The sequence below is a fragment of the Rhinoraja longicauda genome, chromosome 2 (assembly GCF_053455715.1).
Source record: "Rhinoraja longicauda isolate Sanriku21f chromosome 2, sRhiLon1.1, whole genome shotgun sequence".
Taxonomy (NCBI): Eukaryota; Metazoa; Chordata; class Chondrichthyes; order Rajiformes; family Arhynchobatidae; genus Rhinoraja; species Rhinoraja longicauda.
The window spans coordinates 27,779,758-27,804,509 of NC_135954.1; the positions used below are offsets into that span (position 1 = coordinate 27,779,758).

General features: G+C 41.4%; 1 protein-coding gene across 1 annotated transcript in view; it reads right to left on the bottom strand.

Moving 5' to 3' along the window:
- gpr158a (G protein-coupled receptor 158a) overlaps window positions 1-24,752 on the bottom strand; it is a 445,865-nt gene that overhangs the window by 363,624 nt on the left and 57,489 nt on the right. The window contains exon 2 of the mRNA XM_078416117.1: window positions 15,723-15,828. Within this exon, the coding sequence (XP_078272243.1) occupies window positions 15,723-15,828 (106 nt within the window). The remainder of the gene's footprint in view (window positions 1-15,722; window positions 15,829-24,752) is intronic.

Below are 24,752 nucleotides of genomic sequence, written 5' to 3' on the forward strand. Positions count from 1 at the left end.
CTGGGAGGTCGCCAAATTGCCCATTATCGGCTTAGTGCACAATATCGCACTGAGAGTTCTGCTTTCCTGTTTAGGTTTTCTGTTGATAACATTTGTATGTAAAATCAATAGGATTTATTTATTCATGTGCATTATATTCATTTTGATTATTATGACTGCCTCCTGCTAACATACATTTTTTTTACTGGGGTAAAGTGAAAGGTTCGTCTCATCGTCTTCCGATAATTGACTAAATTTCACTGGGGCAAAACTAGTCCTGCCAGATTTAACTCTCCCTTCTTTGATGCTTTGCTACCAATCTAACAGCTCAATCTCAAGTTACCTGGCTTCAACATACCTACATTAGGCCCAAATCTCTAGATTCTCACTCCCAAACAATATTTGGAACCCCAGAATAGAACACCAATATGGACACCGAGGTAAGCATAGAATCATCTGAGCCATAATGTTAGATATTAGGGCTCCGTGCATGGAGTGACTGACATTGGAGGAAGTAGAAACCACCATCTCCAACACAGATTGTACAAGAAATCAAAAGGCGGTGTTTCAAACTGTTAATTAGGACATATCTGTCCAATACAGAAAGAATGAAACCTAAAGAAAATGAAAACAGTATCTTAATTAAACCTCTGCACTTCCCCATAAAATATAGTGATCCAACATGTATGCCTTTGAGAGGGAATTGCAACATGGGGAGCATTGTATTAATGGTGAAACGTTTTGCAAATATCAGGAACCTCCAGAGAGGGGGTGGTGCAGAAACTGATAGGGTATTCACCTGGACTACTATCATTATCTGAATCAGCTGCTTCAATATCTGCACTCAGAGGACTTTGAGTAAGTCACATGTTCACGACCAAATCATGAAGCAGTGCAAGTGAAAAAAAATGAATTGCCACAATAATTGCAAGAAAGGTGCGGCACAGTGGCGCAGCGATAGTGTTTCTCCCTTACAGCACCAGAAACCTAGGGATCGATCCTGACTATGGGTGCTGTCTGTTCAGAGTTTGTACATTCTACCCATGACCAGCGTGGGTTTTCTCCAAGATCTTCGGTTTCCTCCCACACTCCAATGACATAATGAATTGTAGGTTAATCCGCTTGATATAAATGTAAATTGTCCCTAATGTGTGTAGGGTAGTGCTAGTGTGTGGGGATCGCTGGTCGGTGCAGACTCGGTGGGCCGAAGGGCCTGTTTCCACGTTATATCTCTAAACTAAACTAAAGCTGCAGTTACTCTCAATCTGAAATAAAAATAGAAAGTGCTTGAAACACTTAGCGGGTCAGACGGTGTCTGTGGCAAAGAAACTAGCTTAGGTCGGGCATCCTGGTCGGCATGGACGTTGGACTGAAGGGCCTGTTTCTGTGCGATATATTTCCATGACAATAACTCTAAACTGTTGATATTTTGGCCTGGGGCCCTTCATCAGAACTGTTGAGAGTATCCAGCATTTTCTGTTTTTATTGCAGTACTTTGTAGTTGGCTGAAATATGTTGTGAGTGTGTTTAAAATTTGGACTGGATTTACAAGCCTGGTCAAGTAAACTTCATACAATCTGTTTAACAGTTCTGCTGCCTACAATCCTGATCACTACACTTAAATGGGAGGCTCACATATCCACAAATCTTCCAAGATTAACATTGGACTGTGGGGTAAAAAAAACAGTAGAATTTTTAACAAACACGTGATTGTTTGTGACATTTAGAACATCCATAAATAAGGCAGATCATTACCTCTCAGGAAAATCAATCTAAGAAATGGTTGGCTTTATGCCAGCAGCCCGTCTCTCATTTATACCGAATATCTCCCCGCCACACTCTGGTCCTGATAGAGTCACGTCATGAAACTTTGACTATTCGTCTGCCTCCACTGGTGCCACTTGACTCACTGAGTACCACCAGCAGCTTGTGGTTTGCTACAGACTATTAATGTGGTCTTAGCACAGTGGTACTGGAAACTATAAACAGACCTCGCATTCATTATCAAACTGCTGCACTCTGCACACGACAAGTACTCCTGCATTTGGCTCAGAACCTGATCTCAGAACCTGGCTTACACCTTAAAACACTTTTCTGCAGTTAAAACCTTCTTTGAGTTTCCAATTGCCTTGACTTATCACTCCTCTTTGTGAAAGACATTGTCTGGTGTGTCACTACTAAAATATTAGCAGCTCAAAATTGGTCATTCCTGAGATGCCATGGACCATCCATAGCAGCAGGCACCACGACAGCCTATAACTTCATGGCCCAGCATAACCTCACTCTTCCAATGATTTCAAGTCAGCAGATCAACCCAATGTGATGAGAAACCCAAAAGGATTTGCTGGGAATGTTACCTGATGCACCTAAAACTGATGTGCAGCCTGCATAGAGAAGCCACAATGTGGGACGATGAGTGCAGTAAATAGCTAATACTGCAACGGGCGGAGCTAAATGACCCCAAAACCACTGAATTAGACTGTTGCTCTGCAGTTCTGTTACATTAGCTCCAAGAACATCCTTATCCCCAATGTTGGTCTGGCCCGGTGAGTGAATACATGGCTAAATTATTCATGACCAATGTCAATCGGATTTGCCAAATAGATGATACATATCATCTCTTTCCTCAGAACCCAACCATCGTAGAAGGCAGTTTTCACCCAGGTTCATTCACTCCACGAGATGCCATAATATGGCTGATAGCATTGTAGACAGCAAATGTGACAACATCCCAGCGACAAAACTGAGGACCTGCATTTCAGATTGAGCTGCACCTCCTGCTTTACGGCTCCATCAGCAGCTACCTAAAAATGTGGAAATTTGTCCAGGCACATCCTACACATAAGAAAGCAAATAAATCCAATCTGGCTAATTACCAGCCAGTTTCCTTTTCTTTAACAGTGATTGATCAAGGTATTGCTGAAAATGCTATCAAACGGCACTTTTTCACCCAGAACGCACTCGCCGAATCCCAGATTTTGTTGCACCTGGACCACCCAGCTTCGGACCTCTTCATAGCCGAAGGCAAAATATGGACCAGGCCTCAAGTCAAGTGTATTGCATACGAACGAGTGTGGTGAAACATAGAAAAATCGGTGCAGGAGAAGGCCATTCGGCCCTTCGGCCCGTTGAGACAGCACCACCATTCAATATGATCATGCCTGATCATCTAAAATCAGTACCCCGTTCCTGCTTTTTCCCCATATCCCTTGATTGCTTTAGCCCTCAGAGCTAAGAGATACAGATGCGTTGAAAAATCAGACAAACACAAATTATACATAACTCATACATAAATTTACCATAAACTGTCTAAAATAAAGAAGACTACAAAGAGCAAGATATTAGTGCAGAAATATAATTAGAAAACAAACTAGTCTATGGTAGCGCAAGAGGCGGACCATAGTATCCCATTATAAAGGTAGTATTAGGGTCAAGCAGGTTGGTTCAAAACTCTGAGTGTTGTAGGAAAATAACTGTTGTTCTTCCTGGTGTTCAGGCTTCTCTACTACCTGCCTGACCAGTGAGCCAAACTCCAAAGATGGAGTGACAGTGACTGCCCTTAATATCAAGGCAATGATCAATTAAGTAGGGCATCAAGGAGCCATGGTGAAAGTAAAGGCAAAGGGCATCAAGGGTTAAAGTACTCTAATGGTTGGAGTCATTCCTCACACAAAGGAAAATGGCTGTGGTTGTTGGAGGCCAATCGCCCAATACTAAGACATCATTTGAAAAGTTCCTTAGGGCAGTGCTCTAGGCCTAATCATCAACAGTTATTTCATCAAGGACCTTCATTTCCATCATTGGGCAGCTGGCAGAACCGCTGCTTCACAACACCGATGACCCGTTTCAATCCTGACCTCCAGTGCTGTCTATGTGGAGTTTGTATATTCTCCCTGGAATCACAAAAACTTTCTCCTGGTACATCCAATTGCACTACCATCACCAAATCTTCACTTTCAGCATTCTATACAACTCTTGTTATATGACATTTCAGACAGGTATTATTGATTCTTGGATGGTGCATTCTATGCCTGAAAGGGTTCCCAGCTCACCCAATATTCACACCTAGTGCTGGTGTTGGTGGATGAGCCTTGTGCTGTTGCACCTCCCTTGCATGGTTACATTATACCTAACTTGAAGTTGTGCCTTCAATTCTGAAAACTTTCTACAAATGTAATTATTTTGCAGCCTCAAGAGTCAAGGGGGTTTCAACGTCATACGTCACAAAATGGAGCAATGAATAACTGCAAAGTTTGCTCTTAGGGGCAGTAATGGAGGAAACAGGAAACCTAACTGGGTGTCCCATAATAAGCAGAAGGGCTATTCACCTTGAAGCCAGCCGGAGACAGAGGATGTGTCATACTGGCCTTGGTCAAGAGTCACTTTGAATTGTCTCTGTACACTTGGCAATAATAAGCCAATACCAATGCCAAAACCGATATCTTAGCAGCACATCAACTTAGCAACCCCATCCGTAAAACTGCCAATGGGTTAGTTGCAGAACATTTTGATGAATGATGTTTATGACGATTTAGATCCTAACCAGGTCCAACCTCCAATAAAATGTTCAGAATCAGCGAACAGGTGGTTAGAAGGGCACTCACTTGCAGGTGATTGGCACCATAGCAATTGCAAGAACTTACAAAACATTAATGAAGAAGGTCAAGCTGAAATCGACAATGTCAGTTTCAACACTGTGCTCCCTCAGGTAACCAACAAATGTTAATCTGCGAATATCACATTTTAATCTTGTTCTCGTGAAACTTTCACTGCAGTATTAGGGTAACTAAATATGTAGCTATAATGCCAAAAAAGACATGGAGCAATTCCAGGTTCTGATTCTTCTATCTCACCAATCTGGAAATTCACTGCTCCCTCATAGATGGAAAATGTGCAGGAAAGTTCCATCAAGGTCAAGGCCAGGAACACTTACTCTCACTTACAATGTATTAATGACTGGGTGAGCGGGGCACTATTTACAATGACACAAAATTTGGTGGTGTTGTAGTCTGTGAGGGTCAATAGACAATAGGTGCAGGAGTAGGTCATTCGGCCCTTATGAGCCAGCACTGCCATTCATTGTGATCATAGCTGATCATTCTCAATCAATACCCCGTTCCTGCCTTCTCCCCATACCGTCTGGTCATACGGAAACAAAGGCAGGCTGTTGGAATGGGCAAATGGGTGGCAAATGGGTATCAACATAGTGATCTCGAGTGCAGGGGCACAATTCATTGTAAGTCTCAGGGCAGGTTGAGAATGGGATTAAAACACTGGTGGGATTCTGGACTTTACAGGTAGAGAATACAACAGAAGACAACTTCCTCAAACATCTGAAGAAGGGTCTCGACCGAAACGTCACCCATTCCCTCTCTCCAGAGATGCTGCCTGTCCCGCTGAGTTACTTCAGCATTTTGTGTCGACAAAAGAAGACAAGATGAACCTCTGTACAACACTGGTTCAAACCCAAATAAAGTATTGTATTTTGTTCTGATGGTGGAGGTTTCAAACACGCTGCCTGAAGGGGTGCAACTCTCTGCATATTTGGTGCAATGGCATGAACATATGAATTATCGTGACCCGCAGGGCTACAGAGCAAGATCCAGGATGTGGGAAGCAGGATAACTTCAGGAAAACCTTAAAGGCTCTTGAAAGACCTAGGAAGAGATTTGCTAAATGATTCCAGGGATAAAAGACTTTGCTTATGTGGATTGACTGGAGAGGCTGGGGTCGGTCTCCGTGGAACAGAACAGATCAGGAAGGGATTCGATGAAGACTTTTAAAATGTACAGACAAAGTTGGTAGAGAGAAACTATTTCCCTTGGTGACAGCTTCAACAACAGATGAATGAGCTGACTGGGAAAGGAACCAAAAGTGGCCCGGGGAAAATAATATGTCATGACCAAATCTGTGTAGTACTCAATCCATGTCTTAGAAACATAGAAACATAGAAAATAGGTGCAGGAGTAGGCCATTCGGCCCTTCGAGCCTGCACCTCCATTCAATATGATCATGGCTGATCATCCAGCTCAGTAACCTGTACCTGCCTTCGCTCCATAACCCCTGATCCCTTTAGCAAAAAGGGCCAAATCTAACTCCCTCTTAAATATAGCCAATGAACTGGCCTCAACTACCTTCTGTGGCAGAGAATTCCACAGACTCACCACTCTCTGTGTGAAGAAATGTTTTCTCATCTCGGTCCTAAAAGACTTCCCCCTTATCCTTAAGCTGTGACCCCTGGTTCTGGACTCCCCCAACATCGGGAACAATCTTCCCGCATCTAGCCTCTCCAACCCCTTAAGAATTTTATATGTTTCTATAAGATCCCCCCTCAGTCTTCTAAATTCCAGCGAGTACAAGCCTAGTCTATCCAGTCTTTCTTCATATGAAAGTCCCGCCATCCCAGGGATCAATCTAGTGAACCTTCTCTGTACTCCCTCTAAGGCAAGAACGCCTTTCCTCAGATTAGGAGCCCAAATCTGCACACAATACTCCAGGTGCGGTCTCACCAAGGCCCTGTACAAATGCAGTAGAACCTTCGTGCTCCTAAACTCAAATCCTCTTGCTATGAATGCCAACATACCATTCGCTTTCTTCACTGCCTGCTGCACCTGCACGCTTGCTTTCAATGACTGGTGCACCATGACACCCAGGTCACGTTGCATCTCCCCTTCTCCTAATCGTTCACCATTCAGGTAATACTCTGCTTTCCTGTTCTTGCCGCCAAAGTGGATAACCTCACATTTATCCACATTATATTGCATCTGCCATGCATTTGCCCACTCGCCTAATCTATCCAAGTCACTCTGCAGCCTGCTAGCATCCTCCTCGCAGCTAACACTGCCACCCAGCTTCGTGTCATCCTCCTCGCAGCTAACACTGCCACCCAGCTTCGTGTCATCTGCAAACTTAGAGATGTTGCATTCAATTCCCTCGTCCAAATCATTAATATACACTGTAAATAACTGGGGTCCCAGCACTGAGCCTTGCGGTACCCCACTAGTCACTGCCTGCCATTCCGAAAAAGACCTGTTTATTCCTACTCTTTGTTTCCTGTCCACCAACCAATTTTCTATCCACCTCAACACTGAACCCTCAATACCGTGTGCTTTAAGTTTGTACACCAATCTCCTATGTGGGACCTTGTCGAAGGCCTTCTGAAAGTCCAGATATAACACATCGACTGGTTCTCCCTTATCCACTCTACTAGTTATATCCTCGAAAAATTCTATAAGATTCGTCAGACATGATTTGTCTTTTGTAAATCCATGCTGACTTTGTCCGATGATTTCACCACTTTCCAAATGTGATGCTATCACATCTTTAATAACTGACTCTAGCATTTTCCCCACTACCGATGTTAGGCTAACTGGTCTATAATTCCCCGTTTTCTCTCTCCCTCCCTTTTTAAAAAGTGGGGTTACATTAGCTACCCTCCAGTCCTCAGGAACTACTCCAGAATCTAAGGAATTTTGAAAAATTATCACTAATGCATCCACTATTTCTGAGGCTACTTCCTTAAGCACTCTGGGATGCAGCCTATCTGGCCCTGGGGATTTATCTGCCTTTAATCCATTTAATTTACCTAACACCACTTCCCGAATGTCTTGGCTCATTCTGGGTGGAACAAAAAGCGGGTGTTTTGTTTACCTTTTTCCATGGCACCTCCTCCTTCGGTGAACTTTTGTAACTTTGTTGACGCCAAAACAATAAAGTATCATTCATTCATCATTGATCTTTCCTGAGATATATGTAGCACCATACCCCAATAGTCCCCCAATAGTCCACCACTGATCCCCTCACCAGTAGGATATCATCCTCCACTTAATCACTTAATGAGGAATATCATGCTACACACTTCCTTGCCTCCCCCCCTCCCCCTCCCCCTCCCCCTCCCCCCCCTCCCTCCTCCTGAGATTGCTGCTTTGTGCTGCAGAAAAGGCTTAGAGTTACCAAGTGACTGTCGAAGGGGTGGGGGTGATGAGCAGGGCTTGTGCAAAGACCTATGTGGAGAGGACAGGAAGGGATGCAGGGTGAAGCGTAAACAAGATATGTTCAATGCTAAGACGAGTGCAGGGAGGAACAGCTGGGGATGCAAGTGTGCGGAAGAGAAAGCAACAAGCTCCATGTGGTGGAAAAAAGTTGGCTAAGATGATGGCCAACTTGCTCGGAGTGAGAGTATGCAAAGAGATCTTGGCATTGGATTTAAAATTATGTGGTGAGAAGAATGGGAATATTGGGAATCTGCTTGAGGAGACGTCAGCAGAGATCAACAGCGCTATTCACAGGTTATGCCCCAAAGCCATGGAGGGGCAAGACCCCATTCTTTGCCCAGATCTCCACAAATAGTCCTATCTTTTGGTAGACATGTGAAAATCTGGGAGAAGCCTGGGACATCATTCAAAAGGGGAAGCAGTAAATCCAAGAATACTTCACAGCTGCACTCTTGCTTTGGCTGACATCTGTAAGCCAGCTGAGAATCACGTGAGATGCACAAATATGGACTGTCCATTTCTTATCGCCATCTGATTAGCAGTTCATCAATAGGAGTAATGTAGGTCTAGAAGCCAAAATGAGCAAACAAGTTTGACACCCACACTGGCAGTGTCAAGGGGGCTTGCTGAATACTTTGGTCCGTTTTGCTGATTAGCGACCCAAATTAAATTGAAATATCAAAGAACTGCAAATGCTGAAAATCTGAAATAATAAGAAAAGAGATTTTATTTTTTTTCCAGAAATTCAAAATTGGATCTTGTGATGCTGTTTGATAGCAAGCATTATTAATTAGCAAATGTAACCATTCATCAAAATCAACAAACCTGAACCATCATTTTTAACCGTGTTATAAAAAGCTTCAATATCATGGAATTTGATTTTCAAATTCCAGGTTATTTCTTATTCTAGGATTAAAATTCCCTATCTACTGTGATGGGATTCAAATTCATATTCTGGAATAATCAAATCTGGCCTCCAGATTATTAGTCTGATAACAGAACTGCCAAAGTATCAAATCCACATTACATCACATGAAGAGTTAATGACAAGATCCTTTCTGAAAGATATTCAATATCCTTGAATTTATTACCTGCGACAACTGCACATCATTACTACACAAATGAGTTAAGATCACATTTTTAAAAAGTACATATTCACGAATGGACTCTGACCTAACCAATGAATTCATCACCGAGCAAGCTCTTGATGAAATGCATTACAAAACATCGACAGTTCACACAGTGCTTTTAAATTTTATTAACATTGAGACTTGATCAGTTGATAGTTTTACAACTATAATACAGATATGTGCAAATCTGAAACACGGTGGATACTATCTTACTAAGTCTGAGGAAGTCTCGACCCGAAACATCTCTTCAGAGATGCTGGCTGCCTCTCCACCATTTTGTGTCTATCTTACTATTATTGTTCCTCAGCCGTCAGCCAAATCAACCAATGAAGCCAAAAGCACCAGTGAATACCTCACCTGAAGGTTCCCAATCTGGTTTTAAAGATCATTTGTAAATTGATGTAAGCATGAAGATAGCAGACACTGATGATTAATTTGCCCTTAATTAAAATTAAATTTTCTTGTGCACAATTGGCAGGAAACTCTAAATAGCTATTGAATATCTGAATAAATGTTTAGTCCCTCGGGCACAGAAACAACTCAGACAGTGACAAACTGTGCATTTTGTTCACATAGCAATGGCCTTGTGTTCAAGAACCCACAGAATCTAATGAACAATATCTGTTCAGTGAGTTTATGTACAAAAAATCGATTCACAGAGGATTACTGAAACAAATCCTAGTTTTAGTTTCAAAATAATTTAACATGTATGGAGGCACATTATCCTTTGAGCTTTATTATGTTTTTTTATATTTGAATGCAAGCAGGGCAGGAACTTTTCAGTTTCTATTTTTGATTTGATTCGGGTTCTTAATTCACAAAATATCTTCATTACATTCAACTATTTTGGGTTATTAAGGAAAACTACAGGCAAATACTACAATTTTGCTTTTCTGCAACTACAGTAAAATTCCAACAATCCAGCACACCCGGCACTTTGGCAGTGCCATACTGGCCTGTTTTCTGGACTATTGGAAGATATTTCCCTATTAATACCGTATCATATATTTAAGTGTAATACATTTTCCAATGAGCCCCATTAGTCTCAAGGGAGCACAGAAAGCAAGATCACGGTGAGTTCAGAAGTATTGTAGGAAATGAGGCACCAGTGGGTTTGAATGGGACCTTTGGGAAATGGGACCCTGGTGAGGTTTCAATGCAGCACCGGAAATATCACTTGGTATCCCAGATGCTGAACCAGCAAGATTTCTGTATATGGACACAAAAAGCTGGAGTAACTCAGCGGGACAGGCAGCTGTCTGAAGAGGGGTCTCGACCCGAAACGTCACCCATTCCTTCTCTCCAGAGATGCTGCCTGTCCCGCTGAGTTACTCCAGCTTTCTGAGTCTATTTTCGGTTTAAACCAGCATCTGCAGTTCCTTCCTACACTAAATATTTCTGTTTATTCAGGTAGTGGATTATCAGAATGTTACTGTAAATTGGGAATAACAATAAATAATGCTGCGATTTCATATTGATCTACTTTTACTAGCTTTTACTAACCTAAATAATTTTGCCTTATTTAGCTAATTAGCCCATTCAATTATATTTTCTTAAACAAATGCAGGTGTTCAATAGTCCAAGCACAATATTTCATTTTTAAAGCTGAATTAGAGTCATAGAATCATTGAGTGATACAGTATGGTAACAGGCCCTTCGGCTCAACTTGCCCACACCACCCAACATGTCCCAACTACACTAGTCCTACCTGCCAGCATTTGGTCCATATATCCCTCCGAACCTGTCCTATCCATGTACCTGTTTAACTGCTTCTTAAATGTTGGGATAGTCCCTACCTCAACTAACAGCTTGTTCCATACATCCACCACCCTTTGTGTGAAAAGGTTACCCCTCAGATTCCTATAAAATCTTTTCCCCTTAACCTTAAACCTATGTCCTCTGGTCCTCAATTCACCTACTCTGGGCAAGAGACTCTGTGCATTACCCGATCTATTCCTCTCATAATTTTATCCACCTCTATAAGATCACCCCTCATCCTCCTGCGCTCCAAGGAATAGAGTCCCAGCCTACTAAACCTCTCCCTATAGCTCAGACCCTCTAGTCCTGGCAAGATTCTCGTAAATCTTCTCTGTACCCTTTCCAGCTTGACAACATAACACAGTGCCCAGAACTGAACACAATACTCTAATGCGGCCTCACCAACGTCTTATACAACTGCAACATGACCTCCCAACTTCTATACTCAATACTCTGGCAGATGAAGGCCAAAGTGCCAAAAGCCTTTTTTACCGCCCGAACTACCTGCGACTCCACCTTCAGGGAACCATGCACCTGCACTCCTAGATCCCTCTGCTCTACAACACTCCCCAGAGCCCAACCATTCACTGTGTAGGACATGCCCATGTTAGACTTCCCAAATTGCAACACCTCACATTTCTCTGCATGAAATTTCATCAACCATTCCTCGGCCCACCTGGCCAATCGATCAAGATCCTGCTGCAATTTTTTACAACCATCTTCACTATCTGCAAAACCACACACTTTTGTATCATCTGCAAACTTGCTAATCTTGCCGTGTATGTTCTCATCCAAATCAATGATATAGATGACAAACAGTAACGGGCCCAGCGCCGAACCCATTAGTGACACACCACTGGTCACATTTTTGAAACAAAATGCATAGCTGACATCTTATTGCCAACGGGGAGCTTTATTGGGGGTGAAAGAAAACTATATGTTTCTTGTCAGTCTTGGGGGTTGTTCTTTCTGTTAAGATCAGTAAAACTGAAAACCGGCTTCACCTTTTGCATCAAAACATTTATCTTCCTTAGCTCAATACTAAAAGTATTCTATTTCATCCGTCTGAATTTATATATTTTTGTAATTTATCATAACACGAGGGAAGTTAGACCAAGGGAAAGCAATTCACTCGGTCAAGTCTGCCCTACCCATTTCCTGTGCCTTTAGCATCTCAGCCTGACCATCAGTTTTGTATCAATCTGAACAAGTGTGTCCCATATTTATTTGCAAGACAAGAAAGATATTTTTACCAAGTTTTTATACTGGATCTCCTCCTGGTGAACTAGAATTGGATGTGCTGCTTTATCCTTATGAAAATCTGAAGAACATAGAACAGTACAGCATTGGAACAGGCCCTACAGCCCACCATATCTTTGTTAAATTAAACTCCTCGTCCTGTACGTGATCTTTATCCCTCCATTCCCTCCATTTTCTTGTGCCTATCTAAAAGTCTTGTAAACACTACCATTGTATCTGCTTCCATTACCATCCCTGGCAGCACGTTTCACACACGTCTCACTCACTCACTGTAATTTCCTGGATTATCTCTACTTCCCTTCTTAAACAAAGGAACAGCATTAGCTACTCTCCAGTTCACACATTGATCTCACTATCCTCCATGTCCTTATCCTTGGTGAGTATAGATGCAAAATACTTGCCCACATCCTGACTCCAAGCACAAATTCTCCCCATTATCGAGTGATCTTATCTTCTCCCTAGTTAACCTCTAGTATTTAATGTATGTGCAAAATAGTTTGCACATTTTCTTTAGTATTCAACTTGCCAATTACATTTCACAGCCTTTTCTGACCCTTCTAATTCTCTACTTGAGTTCCTACTTGAGTTCCTACTTATATTCCTCAAGGCCCAGTCTGATTTTATCTTCCTAAACCTAACAGGTTTTTTCCTTTTTGGTGAAATTTACAATGATGAATTGTCATCATTCAAGGTTCCTCTACCTTGCCATCCTTATCCCTCCACCTTACTGGAATATGTTTCGAACTTGATGGGTAAGAAGGGAAAAAAGGTAGAGGTCTGCTCAGTTTTCCATATGCAAGATGTTGATTTACCCAATAAAAGTGGCTTCCCATTTACTCTCCCTAGCTCCTGACTAACAACATTGTAATCTGCCTTACCACACTTTGGTAGCTTCCACAAGGTTTAGACTTATCCTTATTCATATCGATTATCGTTTCCAAAATGTTTTCCCACTGAAACATCAGTCACATAGCCAGGCTCATTTCCCAAAATAAGGGTACAGTATAGCATCTCCTCTGGATGAACCGTCTACATAATTTTTCAACAAGCCTTCATGGATACAACTAACAAATCCTTCCCTGTCCTAGTCTCTTTCACTAAGGAAGACACACTCAATATTTGGGAAGTTAAAATCGCTCACTGTGATAAACTCTTTCTTTTACATTTTTCTGTAATCTGTCTACATATCTGATCATCCATCTCCAGCTGGTAATTGGGAGGTCTGTAATGATTGCTAGACTGTAGTAATAGCATCCGAGTGATTGATCTTTTCTTATTTTTGAGCTCTACTCACATTGCCTCTGTGACAATCCCTCCAGTATGTTCTCTCTGGGTGCCGTGTAATATTCTCCGTGATTAATATTGCAACTCCTCCACCTCCTTTACCTTCTCTGTCATGTGCAAAACATTGATGTCTTGGAACCTTGAGCTGCCAGCTCTGTTCCTCTCCACATCACCATAGTTCTATTCACTGATCTAGACTCTAAATTCATCTGTTTTACCCATAACACTTCTTCCATTGAAATAAACACACTTCATGCATCAGTTTCACTATGTTCATTAATCTAACAAGTAGTTGAAATGTTTCCAGTATGTTGCTAACATGCCAGTTGCTGATCGGGAAAAATGGCTTTCTTTAAATTTAGGTTGTGGTACTTTGGAAAGTAATTGCAGTTTTGACGTGAAGCGCACAATCATTTGCTGTACATCTAAAAGCAAAATAGTGCAGATGCTAGAAATTTGAAATTAAAACAGAAATACTCAGTTGGTCACCTTAAGCAGTGCAGTGGGTAACTTACGAGACTAGTCATCAGAGTTTCACTCCATCGACCCAAATATATAAGCTTGTAAACAGTTAAGACAACTGGGGGATAAAAGTTCAAGTAATTTTAAATATCTGGAATGTAACAATGAAGCCAGTCTGCAAAGGTTCAAGAAATTATCTGATTGAAATAAAATTAATCTGTTTCACTGATGTCATTAATTATAGGGAATCTGCCATCATTACTCTCTTTGGCCGCTACATATCTTCAGACCAACCAATGCAGATGACTTTTAACAAATAAATTAGCTCTTAGAGCTAAAGGAATCAAGGGATATGGGGAAAAAGTAGGAACGGAGTATTGATTTTAGATGATCAGCCATGATCATATTGAATGACGGTGCTGGCTCAAAGGGCTGAATGACCTATTTTTCTATGTCTCTAAGATGGACCATAAATAAACTGACCAAAACAAACTATTGGAGAAATTCAGCAGGTAAGGCAGCATCTTTGGAGGGAAATGGATGGACGATGTTTTGGGTTGGGTCCTTCCTTCAGACTTAGAAATCTCCTCAAAGTATCCCACCTTCAAGAAGTTTTCCTCCCATCCATTTTTCTCCGCAGGTGCTGCCTGACCCACTCAATTCCTCAAGCAGTTTGTCCTTCGCTCAGGATTCCAGCATCTGCAGTCTCTTGTGTCTCCAATAAATACTGATGTCACCCATGATTTCCACATTGTGTGAATGTATAAAAAAGGCGGTACCTTTGGACATGGTAACAGTTATCATTTCTGATGAATGGTCAATGACCTTAAACATTTCTTCTCCAAAGATGCTGCCCAACTTGCTGAATATCTTTTTGTCATTTTCTGGTTTTATGTGCTGTGTATAACTATATTCAACATTAAATATGAAATGGAGACAAATGAATCTGCTTGATGATGGTCCAGTTACTTCCCTGCACGCAGAGAAACAAACTTAACTGGAAAAAAAATTTGTTCACCTCGCAATTATTTTTATCCATTGAAATTAATGAAATCAGCAACTACTGTTTGATTCCATAAAGAAGGAAGTGCAGTCCTAGTTTTTAAAGTTAGAAACCAGGTATAGAACATGAATAGACAACAAGATGATTTGAGACCGCAGGAAATCTGTCACTCATCATTTTCCTCTCAATTTTCTTTGTACACAGTTTTAGTCATCATTTATCAGTTATTTTTCTTTTTAATTTCTATTCGTGTGACAAGCCATATAGGGAGTCAGCTCTTGACTATTGGAAATTCAAAGTGTTGTATGAAGTCAGTCATGTCAGACCACAGTAACTCATATAAACAGATGGCATATTCCAAGTTATGTTGAATACATCGGTTTGCGTTCACCTCAGGATATTACGTGAAATTCCAAAAGGACCTGATCACCAATGCCACCATCCACATTTTCTCTCTGACATCCAATCCACAAGTTCAATGGACAATGGTCTTCATAACTCAGTGTCAGTTCCAAGGATTCCTCCACTGGAAGCAATCTTTCAGTGCATCACAATCAGATCTTTGATATCTTTATGGTCTAATAACACTCGGTATGGTCACAATTGAATATTACTTGGAATGTCACATTATTATTTAACATTAAGTTAAATGTCACAATAACATGTTTCTTACAGTTGTAAGAGAAGACAACACCATCAAACAGAATTTCATTAGACATTACCAATTGAAGTATAATGTTGTAAATAACTTAGGTAACTTTTCTCAATAGTCAGTACAAATTTAGAACTCTCCAAGGGTACGCAAATAACTTCTGCATCCAGGTAATCTTTAATAAGTGTGTTTGGCTTTACCTTAGTGCTGTTTAGTCTGCATTTGTGTGTTCCTCCAAACCATCCTTCAGTTGAACACTGGTCAATGTCCACATTCTGGAGATTTATGTCAACTCTAACCACACCCCTGGAAGAAAAATGAAATCATTAGACTGACTGATCATTTAGCGACCAACCAAATTAAGATGAAAACAAAAACAGAAAATACTGGAGAATGGAGGCATGGTGGCATTAAAGCATTAAGTATAGGATACTAAATACAACCAGGTTTTCTGTGATGGAAACGATTTGTTGTATACTCATTTCAGCTACTAGCAGTAGACTATCAGGGTATTCCACTCAAAAAGATGAAATCTTAGTCTTGTTAGTGTACCATGTTCTCTATAATTATTTTTATGCAAACATAGTTCATTGCTCATTTATCACAATTCTGCTTAATTTAAACCAATTCAATCCCCGAGAAGTGGCATTTAAACAGGTCGACCCAATACCTGTATCGAGCACAGAACAGTACAGCACAAGAACAAGCCCTTTGGCTCAGAATGTCTGTGCTGAACATTAAGCTAAGACCATCTCTTAATCAACCTGTGCATAATCCATATTCCTCCATTCTCTTCATATCCATATGCTTATCCAAAAGCCTCTTAAATGCCAAGATAATATTTCTCGAGGAAGTCACTGAAGGCAGTTTATAAGTCTTGAGTATTGAAATCAGATGAGAGTTGAGGAGATACAAGGAAAGAAGCATGAAGGACCTGGATTTGTAGTCACAAAAGGTTCAGTGAACTCACAGGAGTGCTCGAGGTCAGTGAATGCATTGAAATGAATGGGTGTGGGTTGTTCTGGCACCTTGTTCCTTCGGTCATAGTTCAGCTATTATTGGAATTCACCCCCAAGACTCCCCTCTGCATCAGAATGCCATCGAATAATATTAATTATTTATGAAAAAAGTTCATTTGTGAGAAACGTGACAAATCTTAGTATTTGCCAGTTAGGAATGAATACAATAGACAATAGACAATAGACAATAGGTGCAGGAGTAGGCCATTCAGCCCTTCGAGCCAGCACCGCCATTCAATGCGATCATGGCTGATCACTATCAATCAGTACCCCGTTCCTGCCTTCTCCCCATACCCCCTCACTCCGCTATCCTTAAGAGCTCTATCCAGCTCTCTCTTGAAAGCATCCAACGAACTGGCCTCCACTGCCTTCTGAGGCAGAGAATTCCACACCTTCACCACCCTCTGACTGAAAAAGTTCTTCCTCATCTCCGTTCTAAATGGCCTACCCCTTATTCTCAAACTGTGGCCCCTTGTTCTGGACTCCCCCAACATTGGGAACATGTTATCTGCCTCTAATGTGTCCAATCCCCTAATTATCTTATATGTTTCAATAAGATCCCCCCTCATCCTTCTAAATTCCAGTGTATACAAGCCCAATCGCTCCAGCCTTTCAACATACGACAGTCCCGCCATTCCGGGAATTAATCTAGTGAACCTACGCTGCACGCCCTCCATAGCAAGAATATCCTTCCTCAAATTTGGAGACCAAAACTGCACACAGTACTCCAGGTGCGGTCTCACCAGGGCCCGGTACAACTGTAGAAGGACCTCTTTGCTCCTATACTCAACTCCTCTTGTTACGAAGGCCAACATTCCATTGGCTTTCTTCACTGCCTGCTGAACCTGCATGCTTCCTTTCATTGACTGATGCACTAGGACACCCAGATCTCGTTGAACTCCCCCTCCTCCTAACTTGACACCATTCAGATAATAATCTGCCTTTCTATTCTTACTTCCAAAGTGAATAACCTCACACTTATCTACATTAAACTGCATCTGCCATGTATCCGCCCACTCACACAACCTGTCCAGGTCACCCTGCAGCCTTATTGCATCTTCCTCACAATTCACACTACCCCCCAATTTAGTATCATCTGCAAATTTGCTAATGGTACTTTTAATCCCTTCGTCTAAGTCATTAATACATTAAATATTTAAGAAAGAAAGGGTATAGAGTGGAATAAAAGATTGATGACTGATTATCAATGCCATATCGGTTTTGACTCCAGTTAATGCCTCTCGTGTTTATGAAAATAGACTTCAGACTATTGTGCCCACTGGCGACCTGCCTGATATGCATTTGTTTTATCTCTGATAAGACAGGAGATCCAATGGTTGTGTTTGCCACAATGGAAGCCATTATGGAGGTGGTGGAAAGCAAAGGTAATGTGAAGTCTTATGTGAAGACCCTACACACAGAGAGGACTGTTAGTCATGGCCATCATTACCAGGAGTCAAACTCCAAACACCTAGATGTAAAGTCATGAGAAAATAAAATAGTGGCGAATGCAGTAAATATATTATTAGCTTTAGGCTCTGCACAATAAGCCACACCTCCCATCACCCAACCACCAGCATCCTCTTTTAATCTGAAATCCCAACTAACATTTATAACCATTCATATTCTTACACTCTTAACTTTTTAGTAACCACATTTTACATCTTGTATTGCACTGAAGACACAGCTGAACAAATGCCAGGCATTAATAGGCCCTTCGCTTTCCCTCTTGATTAGCAGTTTCAGTTTAGTTTATTGTCACGTGTACCAAGCTACACTGAAAAACTTTTGTTGCTTGCTAACTAGTCAGCAAAAAGACGATGCATGATTACAATCGATCCATTTACATTGTATAGATTCAGGATAAGGGAATAACGTTTAGGTAAAGTTAGCAAAGGTAAAGTCAGCAAAGTCCAATCGAGGATTGTCCGAGGGTCATCAAAGAGGTAGGTAGTAGTTCAGCACTGCTGTCTGGTAGGGGGACGGTGATTCAATTAGCATGGTGGCACACAACCAGAAGTGGCAGCACAACCAGAAGCAACAGACAAAGAGGTGTCCTAATCCCTCAATGGAGCTGGCTATTACTGGGACTCCACTAGTAGGAGAGTCTAGAACTAGAGGCCGTAGTAGCCACAGAATAAAATGACTACCTTTAGAAAGGAGATGAGGAGAAATGTATTTAGTCAGAGGATGGTGAATCTGTGGAATTAATTGCAACAGAAGGATGTGGAGCCCAAGTCAATGGATATTTTTAAGGTGGAGATTGATAGATTCTTGATTAGTGTCAATGTCACGGTTATGGGGAGAAGGCTGGAGAATGGGGTTGAGATGAAAAGATAGGTCAGCAAATGACAGAGTAGACTTGATGGGCAGAATGACCTAATTCTGCTCCTACAACTTATGAACCTATGAGCTGTATTTAACACTGAGGCTGAAACCATTGAAGCTGACAGTACTCAGAACAAACCCCTCTCCAGTATCCTGGAATGGGGCCCAACCTTTATTTATTTATTTTTTTTATTTTATTTTTTTCAAAAATATTTATTCAAATATTAAAATAATATATACAATACAATAAAACCAAAACAGAACCCACCACCAGAATATTATACAAACAAATATACCTATTGAAACTATTATACAATTATATTACAATCCCCATCCAGGATGGGCCCAACCTTTATGGAAGTGACAGACACAGTGGCACAGCAGGTTGTGCTGCTGCCTCACAGCTCAAGCCATTGGGGTTCAGTCCTGTCTGCCTGCGCTGTTTGTGGGGCGTGTTCTCCCTGTGACAGTATGGGTTTCACGTTGGGTGCTCCAGTTTCCTCCCACATCCCAAAAGCTTGTTGGTTTAGTTTAGTTTAGTCTAGAGAGACAGCGCGGAAACAGGCCCTTTGGCCGACCAACGATCCCGCATACGTGCACTGTCCTACACTACACACAATTTTACATTTTACTGCAAGCCAATTAACCGACAAACCTGTACGTCTTTGGAGTGTGGGATGAAACCGAAGATCTTGCAGGAAACCCACGCAGGTCATGGGGAGAACGTACAGACTCCATACAGACAAGCACCCGTAAGCAGGATTGAATCCGGGTCTCTGGCGCTGTAAGGCAGTAGCTCTACCGCTACGCCTCCATGCTGCCCCTTTAAGTTAATTGGTTATTGTCAATTACCCCAGTGCAAGTAGTTTGTAAGTGAATCAGGGGTTTATAGGCACGTGTGTGTGAGAATAAGTTACAGGTAAATAAATGCGAAATGTTATTGACAGGATTGCTCTTGCTCATAGATTCAGTGGACAAATGTCCCACTATATCATAAGAAAATATGCATTTCACTTGCACATTTATGCTTCCAATTTATGCTAACAATACATTGTCTTACTGTAGCTGACGATATGAGCAGTCTGCAGAGGGCCTTGCAGTTCTCACACCACTCCATCATCGTATGCCAGGACAGACCAGATTTCAAAGCCCCTCTCTCAGGGGACAAAGATTCTCTGAAAATCACAGGTCAACAGTCCTCTCTCGATGACACCACTCATTCTCCCCCAGCCATCACTTTGAAAATGCTTTTGCAACTGCATTGGCCTGCAGGCTGGATTATGCAGCCAAAACCTGCCCCAACAGCCTTACGTGCACCTGTACCCCTCGTCATCATTGCAGACGTTAGATCAACCTTCCCAAGAGTGAACCCACAGATCAGCCATGATGGAATGACAGAGTAGACTCAATCGGCCAAATGCCTAATTCTGCTCCTATGTCTTATGGTCTGGTGTTCTTAACTGCAGCACCCATTTGATGCATCAAATGACTGTGATTTCCAATAATTGAACTAGCGATAGAGAAAACCAAACGTTTGAAAGTGACAGAACTGGTGCAAGATCAACAGTTCATTGATGCAATCATAAAGAAAGCCTATCAATGACTCCACTTCCTTCGAAGTTTGAGGAGATTCGGTATGTTGACAAATACTCTCTTGAACTTCTACAGTTCAGCAACTCGAACACTCAGGAATGAAGATTATATAAAGTGATGAACACTGCCATCACTTACCTCGCCAGCAAAGGAATTTATAAGAGACGCTGCCTCAAAATGGCAGCCAATATTGTCAAGGACCCACACCATCCTGGTCACACTCTCATTTCACTCCTGCCTTCAGAAAGAAAGTATTGGAGTCTGAAAACGGTAACATCCTGGTTCAGGAGCAGCTTCTTCTCAACAACCATCTGGCTATTGAACACTATGAATTCCAACTAAACTCAGAACTATGAACTGCCTGAGTTGCATTAGGGACTTGGGCTTTGATTTGTTTTTGCACAATTTAGGATTTTTTTAAATCTCGTTGAACTTTTTTTTTCTGTTTGTTCATTACATTATCTGTTGAGTACTGTGTTTTGCAAACCTATTGTGCTGCTGCAAGTAAGAATTTCATTGTTCCGTTTTGGGACTTTTGACAAAAACACACTCTGGACACTTGACTCTTCATGCTGTTTAACAGGACGATTTGCCTGCCTCCAGTGTATACTCCCACTGAAGATTCACTAGCTGCAGTTCAATGCCTGCACAAAAACGGTGTCAGTACAGGCAGCTCAAACACCAGGGACAATAGTTTGAAACTCAACATCTTTTTTGACATTGTGAAAATGGTCACTAATTTCTTACCAATCCTTCCTACAATTGAAAAATAACTTGGGATCATAGAAACATAGAAAATAGGCGCAGGAGTAGGGCATTTGACCCTTCGAGCCAGCACCGCCATTCAATATAATCATGGCTGATCATCCAAAATCAGTACCCCATTCCTGCTTTTTCCCCATATCCCTTGATTCCTTTAGCCCAAGGAGCTAAATCTACCTCTCTTGAAAACCAGGAGCTAAAGTCACATTCTTTGTTATAAAATTGATGTACTGTCCAGTTCTGAAAAACCATGAACCTCCAAATGGAAGTACAATGATCCACCAATAAATGAAAGAAACATTCAAACTTATACTGTAACTATGTTTATTGCATGAACATTAACATATCACAGGTGACTTCCGGTAATAACCCTATCTCAGTGTTCAGATGACAACCACTGTTGATGTTTTCACCTGAAATCTTGGAATCCGCCCAGAGCCATTCGTTATCTTACCGAATGCAGGCGGAATAGTTTATTGAATACTGTAACTGTCAAGCCCTTGACAGATAGCTTCACACTCCATGTCACCATGAGCTTTCACCTACCTGATGATAGCTTTAAAGTATTTGTATTGCATTTAAAAGTACAAAGAACTTTTCAAGATTTATATTTGCATGATGCATCAACAATTAAAATATACAATTAATATTAACTTAATTTCCAGCCTCTGAAACTGTCCTTGCTTTCTCTTGTAATTTATTTGTCTGGATTGTGGCCTTGCCACCAGCAGCCAACTGCTTTATTCTTTTATATATATTTTCCTTGCCTATGCCAAGAGGTCATAAATACAGACAATTCACGTTCATGAAGGCCTTGATTCCATCTATCTAGTCTCACTTCCCACTGTTCTCTATGCTGTAGGTTTTATTGATGGTGTTTGTATTATTCGAGGCCAATATTTAGGTGTTATCAACTAATCCAAACCACACTCCTTGTCTTCAGATTGTATATTCCAAAAAAGAAATATTAATTTCATCCTGTTTTTATTCTGTCGGGAGGGCAGAGGTAAAGCAAACAATTATCTTCAATCTTAACCTTGTGAAAGAGCAACTGATTCTGGCATCACTCCGGAAAAGACGGACAAAAGTAATTCTGCAGATAGAAACCCCACAAGAGAAAAAATGCTGATATTATTTTTGAAAATTCAACAATCTTCACCAAAACGTACTGGCAGTCAAAAAGCTGTTGCTACATGCTGTGGTAAGGTGGCTATAAGACTGAACACTGAAGCTGCTGACAGAAGTTAAAAAGAGAGTATTGCCATGGTAACAATCTGCAGTGAAGGGAGTGCGAATGCACTCTGTTGCTGTGAATGCCTGCATCAGGACTGTTGTGAAAATTAGTCTGGGACTAATGTCACAGCTTCCTGCAGGATTGTTCATGTCCCAGATACACAGGGGTGAGCCTTCGAGGATACTGGAACCCAATTACAAATATAATCACAATTGGCACTTAAAGTGCTATCCCATTAGCCTTCGGTGATGTAAGATTATATTGGCGTACAGGTCAGACTGAATATCAAAATGCCCTTAACCATCACAATAGTAGGTATGAAACTTGCAGTTTGATTATTTGAAGTTTGGTGAGGATTACTATTGAATGTAATTGTATAACATAGTCATGTAGTACAGTGTGTGATTGACAGGTAAAAAAAGGTTGAAATTTGGAACAAAAAAAGACAACTGCTGGAGGAGTTTAGTGGGTCAGGCAGCATCTGTGGAGGGGGAAATGGGCAGTCAACAATTTGGGTTATGACCCTTTGTTTAGGCAATGTGATTGATTCTATTTGTGAAGTAACATGAAGACAGTGGAGAGAGTATACATGTAACAATCAGTCTGAAGATGGGTCTCGACCCGAAATGTCATCCATTCCTTCTCCCCAGAGATGCTGCCTGTCCCGTTGAGTTACACCAGATTTTTGTGTCTGTCTTTGGTTTAAACCAGCATCTGCAGTTCCTTCTGAAACAAACTCAATAGATTGTCTGCATCTGAAAGCAATGTGGATACTTTGGTTGATTAAGCTGGTTATGAGGCCAGCAAGAACTACTCAATCCCATCCCACAAAGAGACCTGCTGATTAATATTGGGTTGGCTGGAGTTAGCAATAAATATTTATGTCTGGAACAAGTCAAACTATGCCATGCCAGCCTGGCACATTAATTTTATTTATTACCATGTATTAAAAGCACGTTCAAGGTTGTTATATTCCCCCCCCCCCCCCCCCCCCCCCATACTTGGCGGTGACATACAATAATGGCGGAGTTAGATCCGGTCCGTTGTGGAAGGGATTCTGAGTATTCGGGTCGATTTTTAACATTACACCTGCGCAGTCCTCAGGTGTTGGGTGCCTAAGACAAGAAAGGTTTTAAGTCGCTTGCCAATGGATGGAGGACATAGTGAAATTAATTTTTAGATAATATAAAAATTTGAGTTTAAAAATATCAAACAGGTGGAAGAACTCAATGGGTCAGGCAGCCTCTGTGGAGATGGAAACAGGTGGAGGGCGGAAGGCCTTAAATTGGGAGACAGCAACTGGTGGGTGGCAGAGATAGGTAATGAGAGAGAGAATAAAAGGGGCAGATGGAGTCAGATGGGGATGGACCAGTTGGGGTGGAGGCTGGAAGATGATAAAACATCCGAGAGACTAAAAATGCTCTTACATTCTATGCCACAAGTAAGAAAGGCAATTAATCCATATGTCTTCTTAATCATCTTATCTATATGTGCTGTCACCCTCAAGGATCCTTAGCTTGTACTCCAGGATTCCTGTTCTGACAAATTAACTCCAACCTGAAACGTTGACTCTGTTGATCTTCCCACAGATGTCGCCTGACCTGATGTGTGTTTCCAGCATTTTCAGTTTTTGTTTTAGATTTCCAACATCTGCAGTTTTAGTCCCTCTTCCATTCCTCAATATTCCCTAAGCTCTGTCATTAATTGAGCATGTCCTGTCGTGTTCGTGTTCTAAAAATAATCACCCCACACTTCTCATATATAAATGAAGTGGACGTAAAAATGGATGGATTGGTTAGTAAGTGTGCAGATGACACAAAAATTGCTGGAGTCACGGACTGTGAGGAAGGATGTTAAAGTATACAGCGGGATTATGGATCAGCTTCAGAAATGAGCGGAGAAATGGTAGATGGAGTTTCATATAAGCAAGTGTGAGGTGTTGCACTTCGAGAGATCGAATGTAATGGGAAAATATAGAATTAATGGCAAGACCCTTAACAGCATTGAAATACAGAGGGATTTTGAGGTCCAGGTCCATAACTCCCTGAGAATGGTAAAGATTACATATGATATGCTTGTCTTCATAGCTCAGCATATAGAGTATAAGAGTCAGGAAGTCCTGATGCAGCTTTATAGAACTTTGGGTAAGGCCACATTTGGAGTACTACGTGCAGTTCTGCTTGCCCCAATACAAGAAGGATGTGGAGGCTTTGGAAAGGGTGCAAATGAGGTTTACCACATTGATGCCTGGATTAGAGGGGAATTAGATACAGGAAGTGTTTGGACAGATTTGG